Raw genomic sequence first — 25,051 nt, 5'->3', positions numbered from 1 at the left:
ATCATAAATCATGGGACTCTGTACTGCTCAGTTAGAAGTAATGATGAGTAAATCGATCCCATTTCACATCGATAGTATAACGGAGCCCCAGGGGTCTTTGTTGACCATGCCCCCAATGGAGCTTGTGGGTAATGGGGCACATTTTCTGTGGGTTGTAGGCATGCCTTTTTGTAATGGGTTGCAGCCTGGGCAGATTGGGGAGAAGGTCAAGAAAGACCACTGGGGCTACCTAAGCGGTCACTATGGACCTGGCCCTGGCAAGGTTGGACTGGGGGTGTAGGGCCCACTGGAGCTACTGACTCAAGGGCCCCTGCACCCCCTGTACCCCCACCACCCGTCTGACCCCCCCCCCTTACCTTCAGCATGTTGTCGGAGGGAGACCCGCAGCTCCAGAACAATCCAATAGGATTGTTCTGCCCCCAATAAGGGGTAATTATATCTTAGTTGGGATCAAGTACAGGTACTGTTTTATTATTACAGAGAAAAGGGAATCATTTAACCATGAAATAAACCCAATAGGGCTGTTCTGCCCCCAATAAGGATTAATTATATCTTAGTTGGGATCAAGTACAGGTACTGTTTTATTATTACAGAGAAAAGGGAATCGTTTAACCATTAAATAAACCCAATAGGGCTGTTCTGCCCCAATAAGGGGTAATTATATCTTAGTTGGGATCAAGTACAGGTACTGTTTTATTATTACAGAGAAAAGGGAATCATTTAACCATGAAATAAACCCAATAGGGCTGTTCTGCCCCAATAAGGGGTAATTATATCTTAGTTGGGATCAAGTACAGGTACTGTTTTATTATTACAGAGAAAAGGGAATCATTTAACAATTAAATAAACCCAATAGGGCTGTTCTGCCCCCAATAAGGGGTAATTATATCTTAGTTGGGATCAAGTACAGGTACTGTTTTATTATTACAGAGAAAAGGGAATCATTTAACCATGAAATAAACCCAATAGGGCTGTTCTGCCCCAATAAGGGGTAATTATATCTTAGTTGGGATCAAGTACAGGTACTGTTTTATTATTACAGAGAAAAGGGAATCATTTAACCATTAAATAAACCCAATAGGGCTGTTCTGCCCCAATAAGGGGTAATTATATCTTAGTTGGGATCAAGTACAGGTACTGTTTTATTATTACAGAGAAAAGGGAATCATTTAACCATGAAATAAACCCAATAGGGCTGTTCTGCCCCAATAAGGGGTAATTATATCTTAGTTGGGATCAAGTACAGGTACTGTTTTATTATTACAGAGAAAAGGGAATCATTTAACCATTAAATAAACCCAATAGGGCTGTTCTGCCCCCAATAAGGGGTAATTATATCTTAGTTGGGATCAAGTACAGGTACTGTTTTATTATTACAGAGAAAAGGGAATCATTTAACCATTAAATAAACCCAATAGGGCTGTTCTGCCCCCAATAAGGGGTAATTATATCTTAGTTGGGATCAAGTACAGGTACTGTTTTATTATTACAGAGAAAAGGGAATCATTTAACCATTAAATAAACCCAATAGGGCTGTTCTGCCCCCAATAAGGGGTAATTATATCTTAGTTGGGATCAAGTACAGGTACTGTTTTATTATTACAGAGAAAAGGGAATCATTTAACCATTAAATAAACCCAATAGGGCTGTTCTGCCCCCAATAAGGGGTAATTATATCTTAGTTGGGATCAAGTACAGGTACTGTTTTATTATTACAGAGAAAAGGGAATCATTTAACCATTAAATAAACCCAATAGGGCTGTTCTGCCCCAATAAGGGGTAATTATATCTTAGTTGGGATCAAATACAAAGCACTGTTTTATTTTTACAGAGAAAAAGGAAATTCATCTAAAAAATCTGAATTATTTGATTAAAATGGAGTCTATGGGAGACAGGCTTTCCGTAATTCGGAGCTTTCTGGATATCGGGTTTCCGGATAAGGGATCCCTTAATTATCCGGGAAAACCCCAGTCCCCAAGCATTCTGCATAATAGATCCCATACCTGTGTTCAAAAGAAAAGGGAATAGAGAAAAACATACAACAGACAGCAAAGGCTCGGCGGCTTACAGCAATGTAATCCAATAGGAGCAAGTACCCAGAATCCCACAGGAGCTCACAGCTGCAGGTAGAGTACAGGCTGGGGGGGGGGGGGATGCTGAGAAGCCTTTGTGTTAACATGTGTGCCAGACACATTCCAAATCCCTTATTAAGGAAGAATTCACATGGGATATGCCTCGTTAAAAATGGAAATAAAAAAAAACTGTTTTTAATTGCACGCCATCATTGTAAAGCCCGGTCGTACTTTCCCTTTAAAACAAGGGGTCGGAATCCTGAAACAAAACCTGAAATTTAAAGATATTCAGCAAGGGATCAGGCAGCCATGTGAATAGAGACATTTCCCCACTCATAATTAATACAAAAGTGTGAAAACAGATGGCGATATATGAATATTTATATGATGTGAGTGTGGGAAGCGCACAATGTAAGTGGAAGGCGCTTATTTAATTACACACCGCTCTATACGGCACCACAACACCTACTAGAATAGAACGGGCCCCGCGCAACGCTTTGGTATCTGTGCTTTGAAATTCGTGTGCGTCTTACAATCAGATTGCAACAAAAAAATAAAATAAAATAACGCACAGGCTTTTTTTATATATATATTTGATTACTCGCAATAACCAATTTTATAATAAGGCATAATTGAATGTGCCGGGGATAATATTGTGAATTATTTTCCCATTGTCCAGATGTACTTATTCATTCCTAATAGATCCACTAATCAGCTTACAGCCAGATGCTAACCTTTCATGGAAAGCGCCATCTTGAAAGGCCTGCGCTTTTTTTATTTTAAAATCAGCCAATTTTTTTTAAAAAGCGAAACAGTACTTTTTTGGCCTAATTTGAAACAGAAATTGAGGGCCGGAATTTGCCGCGACATAAACGTTATCAGCCATTTAAACACTTTATAAAGAAACGGCTCCGCGTATGGACTTGGGATTAATTGGATTTTTATTTCGCCCTTTCTCGGAACGCAGAGTCGGACAGGCATTTATGTCTCCCCGGTGTCAGGCAATAGGCGATTTCAATGGCTGCCCGGGGTCAGGGCGCTAATATGTTTCCGAACGCGGCGACTTTGCGCGCTCCTTATCGGCAGAAGAGGGACAATGAGGGATTAAAAATATATCCATAAAAATAATTGAGGTTTGATGCAGAAGAGTTTATGACTATCATTTACCAACAAAGTTAAAACTGTGATAAATGCAAAACTGCGCAGCAAATAACGACGTTCTGTTACAAGATATAATTTATGGTGTGAGTTTCCCCCGCAGATTAAATGTGCATAGAGTGACATCTAGTGGGGAGGCGTATATAACCACACACACGGATAGTTTCCATGAGGAAGTGTGGGTATGCTTAACCAGCAGGGTCGGACTGGGCCACCGGGACACTGGGAAAAAACCCGGTGGGCCCCAGCAGCTTAGATCCGACCCTTGCCAGCGCTCCCCCAGCCGGCCGTTCCTCCCCTGACGCGTTAGACTTATGTGCACTCAGGGAGGACGTTGGGTTGGGGACCCTGCGGGGGGGGGGGGTTTAGGGAGGCTCAGAGGGGACCCCTGCGGGGGGTAAGGGAGGTTCAGTGGGGGCCCCTGCAGGGGGGTTAGGGGGTGCGGGGATGCAGCTGGTGGGGGCACCTGCAGGGCCCCTGGGGCAGCAGCCCTGGTTGACCCTGCACCCCCCAATGCAGGCGGTTGGACTGGGGGGGTGCCCCAGTGGAACGCATCCCTCTAAACCCCCCCAACACGGGCCCCAGCCACTGCCCGACGTCTTCCCCTGATCATGCATAAGTGAAAAGTGCCAGGGGAGGGACACTTGTGACCAGGGGAGCGCCGACAGGGGCCGGGTATGGGCCGCTGGGGCTCACCGGGTTTTTTCCCGGTGTCCCGGCAGCCCAGTCCGACCCTGGGTGTAACTACAACTCAGCAAACACAGGAAGCAGGTAGGCCTGGGCTGTTGAGGGGTCTGCTGAATGGTTCACCCTCCCTGAACCCCCTTCCTTTCATTTCCCAGAAGCCAGCGGCTGAGTGAAAAAAGTGGTGGGGATGGATCTGAAGGTAGATAATACACGTGTCTAAAAGTGCAAGCCAGGCCCCCCAGAAAATTCTTTTGCAGGGGGCCCCTGCTGATGGACACCTGCCTGTCCAACGTCACATTCTGAAACCAACTATCTGGTCTAGTGATGAGCACATTTTTTCAGCAATCGTGGATTTGCGGCAAAGGTCGCTGTCACATCGAAAAAGTTGTTCTCGCGACAAAAAACTTTGTGCCAAATAAGTCAAAAAAGTCACAGTTGCCTAAAAAAAATGTCATGGTTGTATCAAAAGAAGTTGTGTGGTTGCCACATTTTGAGAATTTTTTGGTGAAGTCAAATGGGACAGATTTGCTCGTCACTAATTTGGACGCCTGCCTGTCCAACCTCACATTCTGAAACCAAGGACATTTCCCTGTCTGTCATTCCAATTCATCCCACAGGTGTTTGGTTGGGTCAGGGCTCTGAGCAGATCTCAGCAAACCCTATAGCAGCCCCTGTGCGCGGGGCAGTATCCCACGGAAACCAGTACCTCCCCTTCCCCAAACTGTAAGTAGGAGCAGGGGCCCAAATCATGGGAAATGGCCTCACACCATTAGTTTCCAGATGCAGGTATATATGGGGGTCTGCGGGTCTTATCTGTATTTCTTATTTTATATTAAATTAAGTATATATATATATTTCTTGTAGATTGTAAGCTCTTTTGGGCAGGGCCCTCTTCACCTCTTGTATCGGTTACTGATTGCTTTATATGTTACTCTGTATGTCCAATGTATGAAACCCACTTATTGTACAGCGCTGCGGGATTTGTTGGCACTTTATAAATAAATGTTAATAATAATAATAGATTCATATAGATTGTAAGCTCTTTGGGGCAGGACTCTCTTCCCCTCTTGTATCGGTTATTGATTGCTTTATATGTTACTCTGTATGCCCAATGTATGAAACCCACTTATTGTACAGCGCTGCGGGATATGTTGGCACTTTATAAATAAATGTTAATAATAATAATAATAAATAATATATATATTTATTTTTCTACCCACGTCCACTTCTGATGATGTAAATTGCACAGGAGCTCAGCAGAGCTCTCAGAGATGATAGATTGTTCTATGTCCAATTGACTGTGGTGTCAGTGATGGGGATTAGGGGTTAGAGACACTATGGTCGGATTGGTACCTCCAGGCTGCTCTCTATATGGGATTCGCTATAAAGACTCCATGAATCCAAGGCGTTTCAGCTGGCGCTGGAGTAGCTTTTATCATGGCGGGACACATGCACATAATGCACATACATGTACCCCAAATATGGCTGCTTACACCAGTCCCCCCCCATCCAAAGTGAGTGTGACTTTGCTCCTTCTGTGGGGAAACAAAAGCTTTTTGAAAACTAAACATAATATCAGGCAACTTTGCAATATACATCAATTAAACAATATGCTGCCCTTTCATGACTTTAATGTAATAATACGGTTTGGAACAGTTCCCTAAGCCCCGCCCCCTGTTCCCCTGCTGATCTGGCTGACTACTTTGTGACTCAAATAAAATGTAACAGTAGTCGCCTGCCCTCAGCCTGCCTTCAGCCTGCCTCCTCCCAATCCCACAATTCCCTGCTGCCCACGTGATGTCAATAAGGAAAGGAACATCCCAGTGCAATGCATTGTGGGTTCTGTAGTTCCTGCATGCTGTCTGTAAGCTGTGGAGAAGTTGTTACAATTTGTAACATCAGTGTTTTAGTCCCTCCTCCCCTGCCAGGATTTCAAATGATGCAGAAAGGGAAGAACAGTTTTGCAGCTGGATTTCAGTATATAAAAATATTTGTTCATAATTTTTGAAGGAACAGATTACAGGGATAGGGATATTAGGGGTATCTGGGTTGTGTGGGGCTCTTTAACACATTTTGGTTTGGAAGCCGGAGCTCCCCTTTAAAGGTTTACTACCAAACTAATCCTTGAAGACACTTTCCATTGGCTCGTTTCTAGGTAAAGGCAGGAGGGTGCAGAGTGCCAGACATTTGCACTGTAAATGTATGTGGTGTAAATAACACATATAAGAACGGTTTCCACCGACACTGTGTCATAAATATAAATATGGCGCTGTGCCACTGCATGAAGCGTTATTCCCCATCTCATTCAAGGTATCTCTGCCCCAGTGCCAGTCCGGCAGCCATTTTATTATGTCAAGCTTTATCTGGTCAGGGAGTATGTAGGTCTGATTCATGGGGTGCAAACAGTAATTGTAATCACTTTAATGGGTTTTGTTCACCTTTAAATTAAGATTTAGTATGATGCAGACAATTTGCAATTGGCTTTTTCTTTGTATATTTTGTGGTTCTTTAGTTATTTAGCTTTTTGTTCAGCAGCTCTTCAGTTTGGAATTTCAGCTGGTTGCTAGGGTCCTGTATACCTAAGCAACCAGGCAGAGGTTTAAATAAGAGACTGGAATATGAATAGGAGAGGCTAGTAGAACCAAATGCAATGTTAGAGCCACCTGATGGGCAGCATTGCATGAAATGAACTCAACCAATATGACGTGTCGCAGTACAGAACGCTGTTTTATCCACAAGGGTTCGAGAGATCCTCTTCAGTCCGGATTTTTCTATGAGGAAAGTTACATTAACCCCTTGCCTGCCACTAATTCTAAAATAAATGGTGCCCGTTGCCCAGTATCCACCGCTGGGAGAAAAATGAGGCGAATGATACATTACAAAGAGCTCAGTGTTGTCGGCAGGCAAGGGGTTAATACACTGCTTTGAATAGCCGGTGATGCCAGGGACTGGCAACATTCATATTAGTTATCACTACATTATATGTAATAAATATGAATTGTGAAAATCCCACGTAAAGTCATATTAAAGGAAAACTATACCCAAACAATGTAGGTCTCTATATAAATATATTGCATAAACAGCTCATATGTAAAACCCTGCTCCATCTAAACAAACCATTTTCATATAAATATACTTTAGCAGTATGTGCCATTGGGTAATCCTAAATAGGAAACTGCCATTTTATGTACTAAGGGCCGCCCCCTGGGATCATAGGATTCACAGTGCACACAAACAAGCCAAGGCACACATACATGCTAGGCCCCATCAGCCAATGAATGGGCAGAGTTCTGCCTTTTACTCCCACACTACTTCCTGTTACAGTTAGAGCTGCATCACTTCCTGTCAGCTGATCTCTGAGGGAGCACACAGCCCATCACTAAATGGCAGCTCAAGGGAAAGGATGTAAAAGGGCAATATTTACTGATATATATATATTACAGTTTGGGGAGATTCTTTAATAGGCCACTTAATATGATCTAAACTGTCTGTTGGTTAAGTATGACAGTTTATGACAGGGCAGCCAATGAAAAGATAGTATTGTGTCTGGTTCAGCCGGTCACTGGGAGCCCCAAATGTTACACACAGAGGGGGCTCTCGGAGGGAAGCGAGACCTAAGAAGCGGAACGGATTGCTACACGGATTCTCTCACCGGATCAGTGATGCCCAATGACGAGTGCACGAGAGCAACGGTTGGTGTCACAAATGGAACTTGCCAAAAGTTATGTTTATTTACAAATGTCGGTTGCCAGATCCAAATAAAATCACTTATGAAACAGCTTAACAAAGAGCAATGACTTAGTGATAATGCCACTGAGTGAGACAAGAACATTCTCTAGTAAAGCACTTTGTCCTGGAGATCGGAGACTGGGCCTCGTTGCTAGGAGCCTCCCATGGTAACTCTGTAGTCTCTCAGTGGCTTTCTCCTTTCTTCCCTACGACCTGCAGGCAAAGCAGAAGCAAGAGATGGATATATCCAGTCAATGAGATTGTGTATTAGCCATGACTTAGATTTCACATAAAACTGCTGCTACATTGCTGCCATACATACAGACACTACGGACATATATACGGACATACGGAGTCCCAAGCCGGACTTGGATTTCTTACTATTGAGTGCTATTCTGATACCTACTGGGAGCTGCTATTTTGCTCCCTTCCCATTGTTCTGCTGATCGGCTGCTGGGGGTGAGGGGGGGGGATATCACTCCAACTTGCAGCGCAGCAGTAAAGTGTGCCTGAGTCTGAGCTTTCTGAAGGAGCCAGTGCTACACATTAGAACTGCTTTCAGCTAACCTATTGTTTCTTCTACACCCATGTAACTGGAGGAGTCCCAAGCCGGACTTGGATTTCTTACTATTGAGTGCTATTCTGATACCTACTGGGAGCTGCTATTTTGCTCCCTTCCCATTGTTCTGCTGATCGGCTGCTGGGGGTGAGGGGGGGGGGATATCACTCCAACTTGCAGCGCAGCAGTAAAGTGTGCCTGAGTCTGAGCTTTCAGAAGGAGCCAGTGCTACACATTAGAACTGCTTTCAGCTAACCTATTGTTTCTCCTACTGCCATGTAACTGGAGGAGTCCCAAGCCGGACTTGGATTTCTTACTACTGAGTGCTATTCTGATACCTACTGGGAGCTGCTATCTTGCTCCCTTCCCATTGTTCTGCTGATCGGCTGCTGGGGGTGAGGGGGGGGGATATCACTCCAACTTGCAGCGCAGCAGTAAAGTGTGCCTGAGTCTGAGCTTTCAGAAAGAGCCAGCGCTACACATTAGAACTGCTTTCAGCTAACCTATTGTTTCTTCTACACCCATGTAACTGGAGGAGTCCCAAGCCGGACTTGGATTTCTTACTATTGAGTACTATTCTCATACCTACTGGGAGCTGCTATCTTGCTCCCTTCCCATTGTTCTGCTGATCGGCTGCTGGGGGTGAGGGGGGGGGGATATCACTCCAACTTGCAGCGCAGCAGTAAAGTGTGCCTGAGTCTGAGCTTTCAGAAAGAGCCAGCGCTACACATTAGAACTGCTTTCAGCTAACCTATTGTTTCTTCTACACCCATGTAACTGGAGGAGTCCCAAGCCGGACTTGGATTTCTTACTATTGAGTGCTATTCTCATACCTACTGGGAGCTGCTATCTTTACATTACATTAACATTTATTTATAAAGTGCCAACATATCCCGCAGCGCTGTACAATATGTGGGTTACATACATTGGACATACAGAGTAACATATAAAGCAATCAGTAACCGATACAAGAGGTGAAGAGGGCCCTGCCCAAAAGAGCTTACAATCTACTCTATCTTGCTCCCTTTCCCATTGTTCTGCTGATGGGCTGGTTAAAAAGGCTAATCACTGATTGGTAGCTAGGGGTTACTGCCCATGTGCAAGTTTGCCCAGTGTTTATAAAAGAGCCCCAATATGTGGCAAAAACTCACACTCCGATGGTCATGGGAATATAAAAGGATGTTAAACTACTTAGAAATAAAGAGGGAACATTCTATCTTTATCTCATACAATACAGCCGATCGATTGGTACAGCACAGAATACAATGTAACTTACTCTTTTGAAGTCGTTCATGTTTGTGGCTTGTACTGGGGTCCCGATGAAAGTTAAATATGTGATTCTCGTTGCCTCCTCGTCACCCTGATTGGACTGGACAAATAGCTGAAAGAAAAATGATTAAACGCTCGTTTAGGAGACACTGGGGGATAGATATGATAAATTTGGTGTGAACATACTTTTGAGGGATCAGGTGGCCGAGCAATAAAACATAATTTAATTAGCTCAAATAGAAATTAGCTTAACACATTTCACAGATTTTACCAATTGGAACTGTCCTGCCAATGTCATTTCGGACCTGCCACCTGTGCACCGCTAAGCGGAGCGGGTTATTTAAAGACTTGGGGCGCATTACACAGCAGAGGGATAGATGGAAGTGGGAGATTGTAAAATAAACGAATGCTAATCAAGGCTACGGTGCGTAACTCAGGCAAGGAAGTGACTCTCACCCAACAGATGCCAAGAGCACAGACTGTGAAAGGCTTGGATGGCAGACAAAATGGGTTTAGCTGGACAAAATGTTTTTCTCAGCTTGACCAAGTAATGCAGTCCCCGGGGTGCCACGAGCCTTTGCCAGAGCAAGTCGAGATTACTATGATCTACACTGGAAAGAAATGCAGAGGAAGAGTGTGGTGCACTGGGGAAACTGATGGTTCTAAATAAGCTTCTCAAGGTGATCAGAACTAGTAAAATTGGCCATGCCGGTTATGGCTTCAATATCTGTTTCATACACTGGTTGGATACTAAACAGCTAAGCCAGGTGCTGGTTTGGATAACTCTAAACCTTTTAAAAAGTATTGGAATTTAGACAAACCCCCAAAAAGAATCCTTTATTAAGTGAATCCGTATATGAGCAGTGATAAAGGGCACATTCAAGATTCAGTCTGTCTACCAACAAGGCAAGCAAGAAAAAGCTTTGCCTGGAATCACCATGCAGGGCAGTCGTAGGCAATGCAACTGTCTCTCAGAGATGAGGACTTTTAAAGGAACAGCGTTCGCTTTCGGGAGATAGCCCCTTCTTTAGGTGCAGGATTTCACCTGAAGAAGGGGCTATCCCCCGAAAGTTTGTGGTACGTGTTTCTGCAATAAATGAGTTAAAGGCACTGCCGGCACATTGGTGTGCTTCTTCCCTTCACAAAGGTATATGGAAAAGGCTTGGCAGCAGCTGAGGAAGTCAAGCACCTTATGAAAATACGTGTATAAGTGGTGTGCTGAAGATTTCTTTCTATTGTTGAACTTTTAAAGGAACAGTTCAGTGTAAAAATGAAACTGGGTAAAAAAGACAGACTGTGCAAAATAAAAAATATTTGCAATACAGTTTTTTGGCAAAAATGTAATCTATAAAGGCTGGAGCGGGTAGATGTCTAACATAATGGCCATAACACTATTCCCTGCTTTACAGGAAAATAATATAACAAATATTTTTCATTTTGCTCAGTCTGTCTATTTTACCCAGTTTCATTTTTACACTGAACTGTTCCTTTAAGTGACCAACCCCTAACCCCCCATGTACCACATTGGTCCAGGAGTTTGCAATTCTCTTCTGCAGCAAAGTGATCTTGGGCATTTTTTGACTGCCAGCTAACATACCAGTCCTGGGGCCAAAAATATAGTGAAAGGAAAAGCTACGTAGTATATAACTTCATATGGAGATACAGACCACTATAAACCAAACAACCCACTCTGTAGAAAATGTGCACCCAGTGTGCTTAAACCCTTGAGGCTCCTGGTGGAACACAGCAGGTATTAATATTCCGTGCCCATATCTTAGCGACCCATCCTGATAATAAAGCAAGTCCTGGTGCTCATGTCCTTAATACCAAATGTGAGCACAAGGGAACCAGCCTGGCATGGATCTAGCTTAGTTATAAAATGCATTGGTGCTACAAGAGCTGACTACTTAAACAGGAGAGCTATTCCTACACATCCATGGCTAGATCCACCTAATGTCTGACCAGAGAGCTAAGTGGTTCACTAAATTCTATCCTGGAAACCTGCAATGATATAATGCAGCACTCGTGCAAATAAAAAGAAAACCCTCAGAACTGCTTTGTGTGTTCTGTTGCGACCCAATGGCCAAAAAGAGTAACGGCACAAGGTTATTAGCAACATTTTGTTGCAGAAGTGCTCTAAGGGTGAAGACACACAGAGCTACTAGTAGCAGCTACTTGTCATGGCTACTAAAATAGACAATGCTGATCATTTACTAATAATTGTCTCTACGTGTGTTTTAGCAGAGGCAATTCTCAGTATTGTCTATGGCAGGGGATTTTCTGGCTTTAGTAGCCGTGACAAAATGACTGCTACTAGTAGCTCCATGTGTTTTCACCCTAAAGGAACACTGCAAATTTCCAAACCCGTAAGTTGGATACGCAAATATTATGCCTTGCCCTGCTCAACATCAGGTTTGTGCATTTTTTAGCAGTACGTGCCTGCCACTCAGCATGACCTGGCATAAGCTTTGTTTCTCCACTTACTTCAAAGAGGGAAAGATTAGAGATTTGTACTCCTGCCTTGATAAATAACAAAACAAATTTTCCTGTGTGCCACTGCACTAAGGGTGTAAACACAGAGAGCTACTTAGTAGCAGCTACTTGTCATGGCTGCTAAACACCAAAAAATCCCCTGCCATGGACAATACTGAGAATTGCCTCTTCTAAAACACACGTAGAGACAATTATCAGTAAATGATCAGCATTGTCTATTTCTGTAGCCGTGACAAATAGCTGCTACTAGTAGCTCTGTGTGTCTTCACACTAAAGCGATCTTCCATCTTTGGTGCGACCATCATTCGCACGAAAGATCGTTCCAATCCTCCACTAACGTTCAGGGCTGAAACGGCAGATATGTAGGTAGAAACAATAGGATTTCTACCTCCTTCTGCCGATTCAGCCCTGAAGGCAGATTTTGCTCAGGTGCCTTCTATAGCGCCCAATCAAAATCTTTTAACCTGCCCAATCGGTGAGTTGACCGATATCAGCAGCCTCCTGTGATATCGGTCGCCTCGCCATACTCGGTTGAGTTGCCATACACGCATTGAATATCGTACAAAACAAGGTTTTGTACAATATTATCGGTGCGTGTATGGCCAGCTTAAGGGGTATATTTATCATCCTGTGTAAAAAGTGGAGTAAAACATTACTGGTGATGTTGCTCATAGCAGCCAATCAGATGATTTGCTTTGTTTTTCTAACTGTTGAAATCTCATTGCCGATTGGTTGCCCTGGGCAACATCACCGGCAATGCTTCACTCCACTTTTAACTCACCATGATAAATATACCCCTAAGGGTACTTATATTGTGCTACTGTGCAGTGTATTAAAGTGGTGCAGGCACTTACCGTTACACTGTTAACATTCTGAAATTTAACATAGCGCAACGGAACGATGCTGTCTTCTTTAATATCATCGGCTGACAGCTCCACGGCCTGGGTGGGCTCGCTTCTCATCGCTTCGTCAAAGTCCATGGATCGGGGAAGGTTAATAAAGATTTTAACATACTTGGGACCTTGACCTGTATGATAAAGAAATACAGACTTTATCAAAACACCTTCTTTGGACCGGGGACATCCATGACTGGAGAACTGTACTTAACTGGAGAGGTTAATCAACCCAATAGGACCTCATACCAGAACATGTTCTTATTGAACTGTACAGACAGCAGCACTAATATACTGATGGACATGAGCTAAGGTAGAATGAATAATAAAGGTACATTTAGAATGACAGAGACAGGATCCATTACACAGAAGGCCATCACCCATAGACTCCATTTTAATGAAATAATTAAAATATTTAAAAATAATTTCCTTTTTCGCTGTAATAATAAAATAGAACCTCGTACTTGATCCCGACTAAGATATAATTACCCCTTATTGGGGGCAGAACAGCCCTATTGGGTTTATTTAATGGTTAAATGATTCCCTTTCCTCTGTAATAATAAAACAGTACCTGTACTTGATCCCAACTAAGATATAATTACCCCTTATTGGGGGCAGAACAGCCCTATTGGGTTTATTTAATGGTTAAATGATTCCCTTTTCTCTGTAATAATAAAACAGTACCTGTACTTGATCCCAACTAAGATATAATTACCCCTTATAGGGGGCAGAACAGCCCTATTGGGTTTATTTAATGGTTAAATGATTCCCTTTTCTCTGTAATAATAAAACAGTACCTGTACTTGATCCCAACTAAGATATAATTAAGCCTTATTGGGGGCAAAACAATCCTACTGGATTTATTTAATGTTTAATTTATTTATTTATTTTTAGTTAACTTAAGGTATGGTGATCCAAATTACAGAAATATCCCTTATATGGAAAACTCCTGAGCATTTTGTACCATGTTGTTTCATCTGTGAAGAAGAAACTGAAATATTAGGCCCCCTAGTGGCTAGAATAACACTAAAACCAAATGCTACTTGGCTTTACCAGAGAACACCTTTTGAAGAAAAACATTGGGCCTAGCGTGTAGGCCAGCCCAAAACCCACAGCAAATATGGGGGTCGCGGGTGTTGCAGGCCGAGCTCTTCCTGCCACCCTCCCCGACCGCATCCTAACTGTGCCCCTGTTCTGCCTCTGGCAGCGTCTATTTATAGACACATACCTGCCCTGCCCCCGCAGGGACAGATATCAGTAGGAGGGCCAATGGGCCAATAAACAAATGGCCATGTACCTTTATGACTACTTCCTGGTAGGAAGGCTGTATCATAAAGAGGCATAAAGAGGCAAATCCACAATGAACTGAGTTTTGCAAGGATAATACCCTTCCTCCCAGGATACAAAAACACGAGGTACAGCTCTATATAAAGCGTACTCACTAAGTTCTTTCATGGAAGCTTATATTTTTGTGTTATTGTCCCTAAAGCAGCAGGAAACCTCCCTGATAACACAGCCTTGCGCCAGAGCACTATAAATGCATCCAAAATAACAGCCCTGCTGTGCCTCCCTGCTGCTCAGTTAGCTTGGCCTTTGTCTCCATTTTTGTCACTTGAAGCTTTCTTTTATCCCAAAAAAAAACTTCATTTACATAGTCAAAGTGGCAAGGAATCTTGTCAGGCAACGATGGCTTTGATGGAACAAGTAGTGGAAAGATAAAGACTGTCATTCATGGTTCTGGTATATTTGTAAAGTTTTATTCCAGCAGCTTCATAAGACAAGAGGATTATTCTGCCATACACCCATGTACTTTGCATTTAATATCTAGGTGTGTTTTTGACCCCTCTTTCAGTTAAGGTGGCCATACATGGGCTAATCAAAGCCCTTATGGGCCTACCTGACAAAAATTGGGCAGGTCTTATTTTCCTGTCAGATCGACTGGATCTGAGTGTTGATTCCGTTTTCGATCCTACGGCCTGCGCAGCGGCAGTTCCAATCTCTCAGTGTGTGGTCACATCATGCCATATGATGGGTAAGGAATCTCAACCTTTTAGCCATGGCTCCTCCTATCCAGGTGATTCTTTAGGGTGAAGACACACAGAGCTACTAGTAGCAGCTACTTCTCATGGCTACTAAAACAGACAATGCTGATCATTTACTGCTAATTGTCTCTGTGTGTTTTAGCGCAACTCTCAGTATTTTCTGTGGCAGGGTATTTTCTGGCATTTGGTAGCCGTTAAAAAGTAACTGCTACTAGTACCCCAGTGTATCTTCACCCTTAAAGATGCAATAATACCATGTAACAGACAAACTGAGTAATGGGTAAGTAGATGGAGTTTTTAACAAGTAGTATATATTCCTGATAATGTTAGTTTAAGTTATAAGTTCCTCACCATTATCTGGACCTTGTAGTTTCATGGAATACAACTTCACAGGCTGGCTAAACGCTACAGTCATCAGCAGCTGCAAACAGAAAAAAAGGTAGTTAACTGAAGCACGGGGTGCCTTAGTAATTCATTCACTGCAGGATATATACTATGCTAATACTGACCGAAAGGAGATTTTTTGTTTTTATATATATATGATGTGTTTGACATCATTAGGCACTTTATCAGAGGTCAGCCTACCATTTGTATTACACATTGGAGTAATTACTTTGCGGCTGTAATTACTCCAATGTGCAATACAAATGGTAGGTTGACCTCTGATGAAGTGCCCAATGACGCCAAATGCATTAGGAGGGAGGAGCTCAGGGACCATGGAGCACTAAAGTATCTCTGTCCTTTTTTTAGTATAAATTTGGAATTATAAATGTAATAATAATAAAATAAATCTTAAATTATAGAGACTATAGTTTTCCTGTTGACATCACAGCAAAGGGGACCCACCCCCACAGCTGCAACGAGCAGGGAGGGCTGCTGGGTACTACAGTTTCTAAAACTATAGACAAAGCATACCCCGTGGACCCCTGTCTCCCCGTGACTGTGGGGGTCTGCGTCCTCTATAGTAGTACACCATTGCATGTTAGCTTAAACCAGCCTTTAAACCAGTCCTTAAACCAACAATCTACTTGTATCAAGCCAGTCATTTCCCCATAAATCTTTGGGGCAAGTCAGTAAATAAGGCTCACTCTTGGACAATTTAATAAATAGATGTTGCTAACAAATACTGCAGGCTGGGACTGGCCATCTTTGGATTCTGGCAAAAAAGATGGGCTGCTGTAAGATGCCCCAGACACTCACTTTATTGGGCCTATAGGGGGCTGTTTGGGCCTCTGTGTAGTTGAAATGCCAGGGCCTGTTTTGACTCCAATTTGTGGCCTGTGCACTGGGCATAATGAATAACAGCGGCGCATATTTCATACCTGTTCATCGCAGTCTGACTCGAGGTATGTTGGGTCTTTTCGTAAACAATTTTCAAAGCCATGATCATCGCTTTCATTGAGACATTCACAGCCGGCTTTATGTACAAATGGCAACAAATCCATCTGAAAGCAAAAGAATGTTCACATGAAACGAAAAAAAAAAAAAAACAGTTCAGAACACACTAAAAAAAAAAATCAGCCTGCAGAGTAATAATCACCAGGTTTGAAAGACAAGGTAAGGATTAACCAAATGCTAAAATTACTTGAATGAGCCCCTATTGCAGGCCCTTGCCTGGGGTTACACTAGTGAGTGTCAGCAGAGAATGCTTACTTGTATGTTCCTGGGGAAATGCCAGGCTCCCTGTGAGCAGATAATTATGTGCATAGTGCAGATACGCAGAGAAAGCACTGTGGTTCGTCTCAGTGCAGCCAATCACTGTAGGCCCATCACACATAACCGCCAAGGTTTTCTCAGGATCTGTAGCTACAGCAGCTCTTAACTACATTAATATTGGTCAGTAACTTAGTTTCCTATGGGACACTAGAGTTGCACATATTTTCTGATCGTTACTAGTATTCCTTTGTTTATTCAGATCCACAACAAATAGCTAAGAGTTTTGCGTTTAATATTGTAATAGCTGCAGGCCAGTATAAAAGTTAAATGCCAAATGGATGCTATTGGTTACTACAGGGATCCCCAACCTTTTTTATTTGTGAGCCACATTTAGATGTAAAAAGTGTTGGGGAGCCATACAAACATGAAAAGGGTTCTTTGGGGGCCAAATAAGGGCTGTGATTGGCTATTTGGTAGCCCCATGTGGCCTGCAGGAGGCTCTGCTTGGAGTAAAACTGTGTCTCGGGGCTTCCAAAACTTGCCTCCAAGCCAGAAATGTAAAAATGGCACCTACTCTGAGGCCACTGGGAGCAACATTAAAAGGGGCTGATGAGCAACATGTTGCCCCCAAGCCAATGGTTGGGGATCACTGGATTACTGGAACAGGATAAGCCTCTGCCTTGGTAACCACCTTACTCCCCTTATTTCCAGAATGTACTTTTGCACTAATGGTCACTATTATAATCAGCAAACTAAAAGGAATAAGAACTGTAGGATGAGCTGGGAGATGCATGATGGGAAGCCGATGAAATAGAGTAAGGCCCTACTTACATAGCCTCTTGGAATATCAGCATCCTCGTTGTTTCCGGGATCATTTTCTAAGTGCTGTTTAATTTTGTCCTCTAGACCAGCAGCATCTGCCCCTTGGTACTGGTCAATTTTTACTTTATTTCTAAAGAACAGAAATGTGGGGGTTGCAGAGATGTTGTTGGCAGTGGCTGTTGCCTGAAACACAAAGAAGACAAGATTTAGGCGCCATACGTTCCTTCTGCAGCAAGCACAACGGTGCCTCAGTAGGGACACAAATATACCATATCATACCATAGCAGGAGCGTGCATCCATGGCTAATTACAGAATGACTCAGTGAAGCCAACGCCTACAATTAGCTTAAAAAAACAATGACAAACCCCAGGCTCCTTGGCTATATTTATTTCAGCAACAAATATAATGGGAATTGGAAGCAGCCCCTGCACCCATGGTGTGAGCTCCGGGACATGAAAAGAAAAGATTACTCTCTCAAAGAGAGTGCTACTGGATTTGGCTCTTACAGTCCCGTCACCCAAAAGGATTTAACATGACCTGTTTTTTATAGTTATTTATTTTGAAAGAAGTTTCATATTCAAAATTCTTTTATGTTTTTTACAGATAAGTATTCCTGATGCTCTTCAGGGATAAATACTCTTTTTTCTACATGTTAGGGTAAGATATCTTACTTCTTTGTGATAAAAAATTTTTTATATGTGAAATGTAACGTTCTAATCTTGATTATTGTTACTTTATTTTTCTAGCACTTTATGGATTCACTCAGGTTATACAATGTTTCAACTATATGGACTCACTTAGGTTATACATTGTTTCTACCTGTTAGGTCACTGAACATAATATAAAAAGGATGAAAAAGAAAATAAGAAGGTTACTATTTCATATTGATTGCACATAATGTTCGACATTTTTATATGGAATTCAATGATTGTAATATGTATATATGATTACACAAACTGCTGTTCTTATACTTTTTATGTAATTTAACACCACTGTTGCTGAGGTAAAGATACACGTAAGCTGCCAATTAACTTGGGGGTGTGGTTATTAAATATGTATATATTCACTCTGTCTGCACTGATCTGTATGCTTGATAAAGAGGCTGATTGGCCTTGAAACGTTGCATCTTTTTCGCAAATAAAGACTCTCTAACAAGGAATTATTTCCCGTTAGCCCTGAGTGCCATTTTGCTTTTTGTTTTCCTCCGGGATATGGGCCACATCTGTGTCAGAGACCCTTGGGCCCACCATAGGACCTGTCCCTTAGGGGCCCCATCACCAGCCACCCTGCTGATGCTGCTTGCCCACCGTGTACACACCTGCGGCCTGTATAACATAATGTCAAGCAACTTTACAACATACATCAATTAAATATATGCAGCCTTTTCATGATTTTTAATGTAATAATATGGTTTGGAACAGTTCCCTAAGCCCCGCCCCCTGTTCCCCTGCTGATCTGGCTGGCTACTTTGTGACTCAAATAAAATGTAACAGTAGTCGTCTGTCCTCAGCCTGCCTCCTCCCAATCCCACAATTCCCTGCTACACACGTGATGTCAATAAGTAAAGAAACATCCCAGTGCAATGCATTGTGGGTTATGTAGTTCCTGCATGCTGTCTGTAAGCTGTGGGGAAGTTGTTACAATTTGTAACATCAGTGTTTTAGTCCCTCCTCCCCTGCCAGAACATCAAATGATGCAGAAAGCGAAGAGCTGTTTTGCAGCTGGATTTCAGCATATAAAATGGTATTTATTCCTACTTATTAAAGGAACAGATTACAGGGATAGGGATATTAGGGGTTTCTGTGTGGCTCTTTAACACATTCAGAAACCAGAGCTTAACCATAGTTAAAGGGACTCATTTAAATCACTAGATGGGTGCTCTGCTTGGCACGGGGGTTATTTAAAGCTCCGCCTACACCTACTTACTTGGCACTGGTGTACATCTACTTCCAAAAAGATTGCTTGTGGGTATTTGTTGCTCAGCGATGTGAAGGCTGGCGCTATCCTTACACAAGGAGCACACCTGTAACACAAAGGCAGAGATAAAACACACTAAAACCACAGCACGGAAGAGCAAACATTACATCTTCACAGTTACCCTTTAAATACCCACTGTGTCTGAAAGACAGGGGTACAAGATGTTAATGTGTAATTGGCTACAGCTAATGCTATAGTCACATGACCACAGTACGACACAAGGGGTAACACACTACGCAAGCTCCTACACTTGCCTTATATTACCCTTGTGTAGTACAGGTATGGGACCTGTTATCCAGAATGCTTGGGACCTGGGGTTTTCTGGATATGGGATCTTTCCATAATTTGGATATCCATAACTCAAGTCTACTAAAAATCATTTAAATATTGAATAAACCCAATAGGACTGTTCTGCCCCCAATAAGGGGTAATTATATCTTAGTTGGGATCAAGTACAGGTACTGTTTTATTATTACAGAGAAAAGGGAATCATTTAACCATTAAATAAACCCAATAGGGCTGTTTTGCCCCCAATAAGGGGTAATTATATCTTAGTTGGGATCAAGTACAGGTACTGTTTTATTATTACAGAGAAAAGGGAATCATTTAACCATGAAATAAACCCAATAGGGCTGTTCTGCCCCCAATAAGGGGTAATTATATCTTAGTTAATAATAATAAAACAGTACCTGTATTTGATCCCAACTAAGACATAATTAACCCTTATTGGAGGCAGAACAGCCCTATTGGGTTTATTTAATTTACTGTTTTATTATTACAGAGAAAAGGGAATCATTTAACCATTAAATAAACCCAATAGGGCTGTTCTGCCCCCAATAAGGGGTAATTATATCTTAGTTGGGATCAAGTACAGGTACTGTTTTATTATTACAGAGAAAAGGGAATCATTTAACCATTAAATAAACCCAATAGGGCTGTTCTGCCCCAATAAGGGCTAATTATATCTTAGTTGGGATCAAGTACAGGTACTGTTTTATTATTACAGAGAAAAGGGAATCATTTAATCATTAAATAAACCCAATAGGGCTGTTCTGCCCCCAATAAGGGGTAATTATATCTTAGTTGGGATCAAGTACCGGTACTGTTTTATTATTACAGAGAAAAGGGAATCATTTAACCATTAAATAAACCCAATAGGACTGTTCTGCCCCAATAAGGGCTAATTATATCTTAGTTGGGATCAAGTACAGGTACTGTTTTATTATTACAGAGAAAAGGGAATCATTTAATCATTAAATAAACCCAATAGGGCTGTTCTGCCCCAATAAGGGGTAATTATATCTTAGTTAGGATCAAGTACAGGTACTGTTTTATTATTACAGAGAAAAGGGAATCATTTAATCATTAAATAAACCCAATAGGGCTGTTCTGCCCCCAATAAGGGGTAATTATATCTTAGTTGGGATCAAGTACAGGTACTGTTTTATTATTACAGAGAAAAGGGAATCATTTAACCATTAAATAAACCCAATAGGGCTGTTCTGCCCCCAATAAGGGGTAATTATATCTTAGTTGGGATCAAGTACAGGTACTGTTTTATTATTACAGAGAAAAGGGAATCATTTAACCATTAAATAAACCCAATAGGGCTGTTCTGCCCCAATAAGGGGTAATTATATCTTAGTTGGGATCAAGTACAGGTACTGTTTTATTATTACAGAGAAAAGGGAATCATTTAACCATGAAATAAACCCAATAGGGCTGTTCTGCCCCAATAAGGGGTAATTATATCTTAGTTGGGATCAAGTACAGGTACTGTTTTATTATTACAGAGAAAAGGGAAATCATTTTTTAAAATGAGAATTATTTGCTTACAATTGGAGTCAATGGGAGATCCCTACGTTTTACAACAGGGGGTACATTATTATTTCCAATGGACAAGGGATGGTGAGTAGTGTGACACATGACATCACAAGGCACTGATGACATCACTAAGCGCTATAATACATGTAAAGGCTCTTGTGTATGATATAAATGACAAGATGGAGGCAGTAATAGGCAGAAATGTACCCCGGGGATATTCTCACCCTTTCATTGTGAACTTCACCACACTGAGCCTGGAACCGGCCGCGGTCAGGTCCCCCTGAAACTCGCCGTCCGCCCCGATGACTTTCACTCCCACCATATTGGTGTCTGTTTAGGCCCCGCTTCTCTCTTTCCTACCGGCACCAACACTTTCTGCCGCGTCACTCACGCCGCGGCCGTAACTGCTTCTGGCAAAGCTGCCGCCCACAATGCACCGCGCCGAGTTTGCCGGACCACGTGACTGGGCCGGAGCAAAGGGCGGCCATCTTGGGATGGGGCATTAGAATCCAGAGAAAAAGAGTTAATCCAGCGTCGGGTTACTTGCCCATAAGCAACATGGCTTCCCGCGTCACTAGCGCAGAGCACATGACGGGCAATGTCAGTGATTCCGGAACTGGAACCGTAAAGCGCGGAGCAGTCGTCATAGAGACAGTCAGCTGGTTGAGTGGGTGAGAGGGGGGCATCGGCTGGGAGCAGCAGGGCCGGCACCTTCATCTGCAGGGTAGAAAGGATAAGAGGTGAGTAACATAAACGTCATTTATAACCGGCTTATACCAACCTGCCTGCTGGGGGGAGTGTTTGTGTGTATATATATATATATATATATATAATGTATATTTATGTGTGTTACACACATCTGCATCACGATTATATGTAGGATACATGGTATTCATGAGAGTTGCTGGTGTTACAATGTATTTACTTTGGGTATGTCATTGTTCTGCCCCCCCCCCCAAGCTTCTCAGGGCCCCTTGGGAAGGGATAGAGAGGGATCATTACAAAGGGCATGTTATAATAACTGCTGTCACTGTATGGCTCAGGCATATACATAGCAAAGGGTTATAGAACTGTAGGACCCCAACAGAAACAAGGCATATAGAGCAGAAGCCAAACCCACAGCCCTCCAGTTGCTCCTGAACTATAACTCTCAGAAGCTTGGGTTGCACAGTGTTGCGCTTCATCAGCAGCTGAAGGGCCACCGGGACCTGCCTGGGCTACTGAGTGCCAGGGCTACTGAAATGCCAGGGCTACTGAAATGCCAGGGCTACTGAAATGCCAGGGCTACTGAAATGCCAGGGCTACTGAAATGCCTGGGCTACTGAAATGCCTGGGCTACTGAAATGCCTGGGCTACTGAAATGCCTGGGCTACTGAGTGCATGGGCTACTGAAATGCCTGGGCTACTGAGTGCATGGGCTACTGAAATGCCTGGGCTACTGAGTGCATGGGCTACTGAGTGCCTGGGCTACTGAAGTGCCTGGGCTACTGAAGTGCCTGGGCTACTGAAGTGCCTGGGCTACTGAAATGCCTGGGCTACTGAAATGCCTGGGCTACTGAAATGCCTGGGCTACTGAAATGCCTGGGCTACTGAAATGCCTGGGCTACTGAAATGCCTGGGCTACTGAAATGCCTGGGCTACTGAAATGTCTGGGCTACTGAAATGCCTGGGCAACTGAATACTTGGGCTGGGGTTAGAGGGGGCCCTGTTGCCCCACATTCACATGGGAAGGGGGTGATGATATTCAGCCTTCAGAACCTCCAGCTGTTGCTCTCATACAGCCCCTAGGTTTTTATGGGTAAGAGTTCCCTCTGTACAGTACCATCTCCTTACTGAATAACAACCGGACCTGTTTAAACCACTGTGGGGTCCTTGTAGCATATTCAGCTGTGACTACTCAGTGTCTCTGGAGGGTCTGAAGTATTACCAGCCCCTGTTCTCATGGCTGAACCCCTAGTGATTTCCCCAGTGACGTGTTTTGCGTTAACAGTGTGTGTTTGACAATACATGAGGAATTTTTAATGTTGGTGTCAGTTTGGTGGTTTTTGGGAGGCTGAACCAAGGCACTATAAAGGGCAATAAGGCAGACCTGTACCCAGTGTAGATATATACACTATATAAATACATGACATATCTACACTGGGTACCTATATATATATAATGTACAACTAAGATATAATTATCCCTTATTGGGGGCAGAACAGCCCTATTGGGTTTATTTCATGGTTAAATGATTCCCTTTTCTCTGTAATAATAAAACAGTACCTGTACTTGATCCCAACTAATATATAATTACCCCTTATTGGGGGCAGAACAGCCCTATTGGGTTTATTTCATGGTTAAATGATTCCCTTTTCTCTGTAATAATAAAACAGTACCTGTACTTGATCCCAACTAAGATATAATTACCCCTTATTGGGGGCAGAACAGCCCTATTGGGTTTATTTCATGTTTAAATGATTCCCTTTTCTCTGTAATAATAAAACAGTACCTGTACTTGATCCCAACTAAGATATAATTACCCCTTATTGGGGCAGAACAGCCCTATTGGGTTTATTTAATGGTTAAATGATTCCCTTTTCTCTGTAATAATAAAACAGTTCTGTACTTGATCCCAACTAAGATATAATTACCCCTTATTGGGGGCAGAACAGCCCTATTGGGTTTATTTCATGGTTAAATGATTCCCTTTTCTCTGTAATAATAAAACAGTACCTGTACTTGATCCCAACTAAGATATAATTACCCCTTATTGGGGCAGAACAGCCCTATTGGGTTTATTTAATGGTTAAATGATTCCCTTTTCTCTGTAATAATAAAACAGTATCTGTACTTGATCCCAACTAAGATATAATTACCCCTTATTGAGGGCAGAACAGCCCTATTGGGTTTATTTAATGGTTAAATGATTCCCTTTTCTCTGTAATAATAAAACAGTACCTGTACTTGATCCCAACTAAGATACAATTACCCCTTATTGGGGGCAGAACAGCCCTATTGGGTTTATTTAATGGTTAATTGATTCCCTTTTCTCTGTAATAATAAAACAGTACCTGTACTTGATCCCAACTAAGATATAATTACCCCTTATTGGGGCAGAACAGCCCTATTGGGTTTATTTAATGGTTAAATGATTCCCTTTTCTCTGTAATAATAAAACAGTACCTGTACTTGATCCCAACTAAGATACAATTACCCCTTATTGGGGGCAGAACAACATGTATTTGTTTGGGACCCTATATTTTCTCTTTATATCTGATGTTACCCCTAGCTGGCACTGTATGCCCATTTTGTAGGTTACTGGGTTTATTTGAATGCTGATTGAGGTACAGTTTCATGTTACATTGACAGGATTGCCAGCCACTAGCCAAACTGATGTGTATTTTGGCTCTGATGTCCTCTATATCCTTTATGTGTCGTTAAACAAACCCCACCCCCATTTGTGAATTTTAACCCTTTAAGTGCCAAGGGACGTAGATTCTACGTCCCAGGTACCAAGGGACCAAAGTGCCATGGGACGTAGAATCTACGTCCAATGGCACTGTCGGGTTTACAAGCGCTGCGCTCGCTTTTAAAGCAGCGCAGCGCTTGTAAAGCCGTCACAACCCCCTAGGCAACGAGCGAACAAGGACATACTCACCGATCCGGTCGCCCAGCCGCACCGATCGTCGCTCCAGCCAATGACAGCAGTGGACACGCATTGATGACGTGTCCACTGCTGTCCCTTTAAAAGTCGCCGCCTACTGTCGGCTCCCTCACTCCTGCTGCGCACGTTGGACCGGATGGAGCTCCCCTGCTGCCTTCCTGCTGGATTTATCGCCCCTGATCGCCTCTGATCGCCTGCCTGCCTTGGGTAAGCTGAACTACAA

General features: G+C 42.7%; 2 protein-coding genes across 6 annotated transcripts in view; one reads left to right on the top strand and one right to left on the bottom strand.

Annotated features, from left to right (window-relative positions):
• Positions 1-7,610: 7,610 nt before the first annotated feature.
• On the bottom strand, positions 7,611-21,575 carry txnl1 (thioredoxin like 1). The gene is given in 8 exon segments (NM_001006843.1): positions 7,611-7,859; positions 9,482-9,586; positions 12,822-12,994; positions 15,254-15,323; positions 16,225-16,347; positions 17,390-17,563; positions 19,308-19,404; positions 21,407-21,575. Coding segments are annotated over 8 exon segments (870 nt in total). The 5' UTR covers positions 21,505-21,575; the 3' UTR covers positions 7,611-7,829.
• Positions 21,576-21,822: 247 nt separating this feature from the next.
• Positions 21,823-25,051, top strand: part of wdr7 (WD repeat domain 7) — a 228,509-nt gene continuing 225,280 nt past the window's right edge. For 2 of the 5 annotated variants that reach the window (XM_018090767.2, XM_018090674.2), the window contains exon 1: positions 21,825-21,922. The gene's annotated coding sequence lies outside the window, so the exon portion shown is untranslated. 5 annotated transcript variants of the gene reach the window in all.

The sequence above is a fragment of the Xenopus tropicalis genome, chromosome 1, assembly GCF_000004195.4.
Source record: "Xenopus tropicalis strain Nigerian chromosome 1, UCB_Xtro_10.0, whole genome shotgun sequence".
NCBI lineage: Eukaryota > Metazoa > Chordata > Amphibia > Anura > Pipidae > Xenopus > Xenopus tropicalis.
The sequence above is the reverse complement of the archived record's forward strand: the minus strand, read 5'-3'. Positions and strand labels throughout refer to the sequence as shown.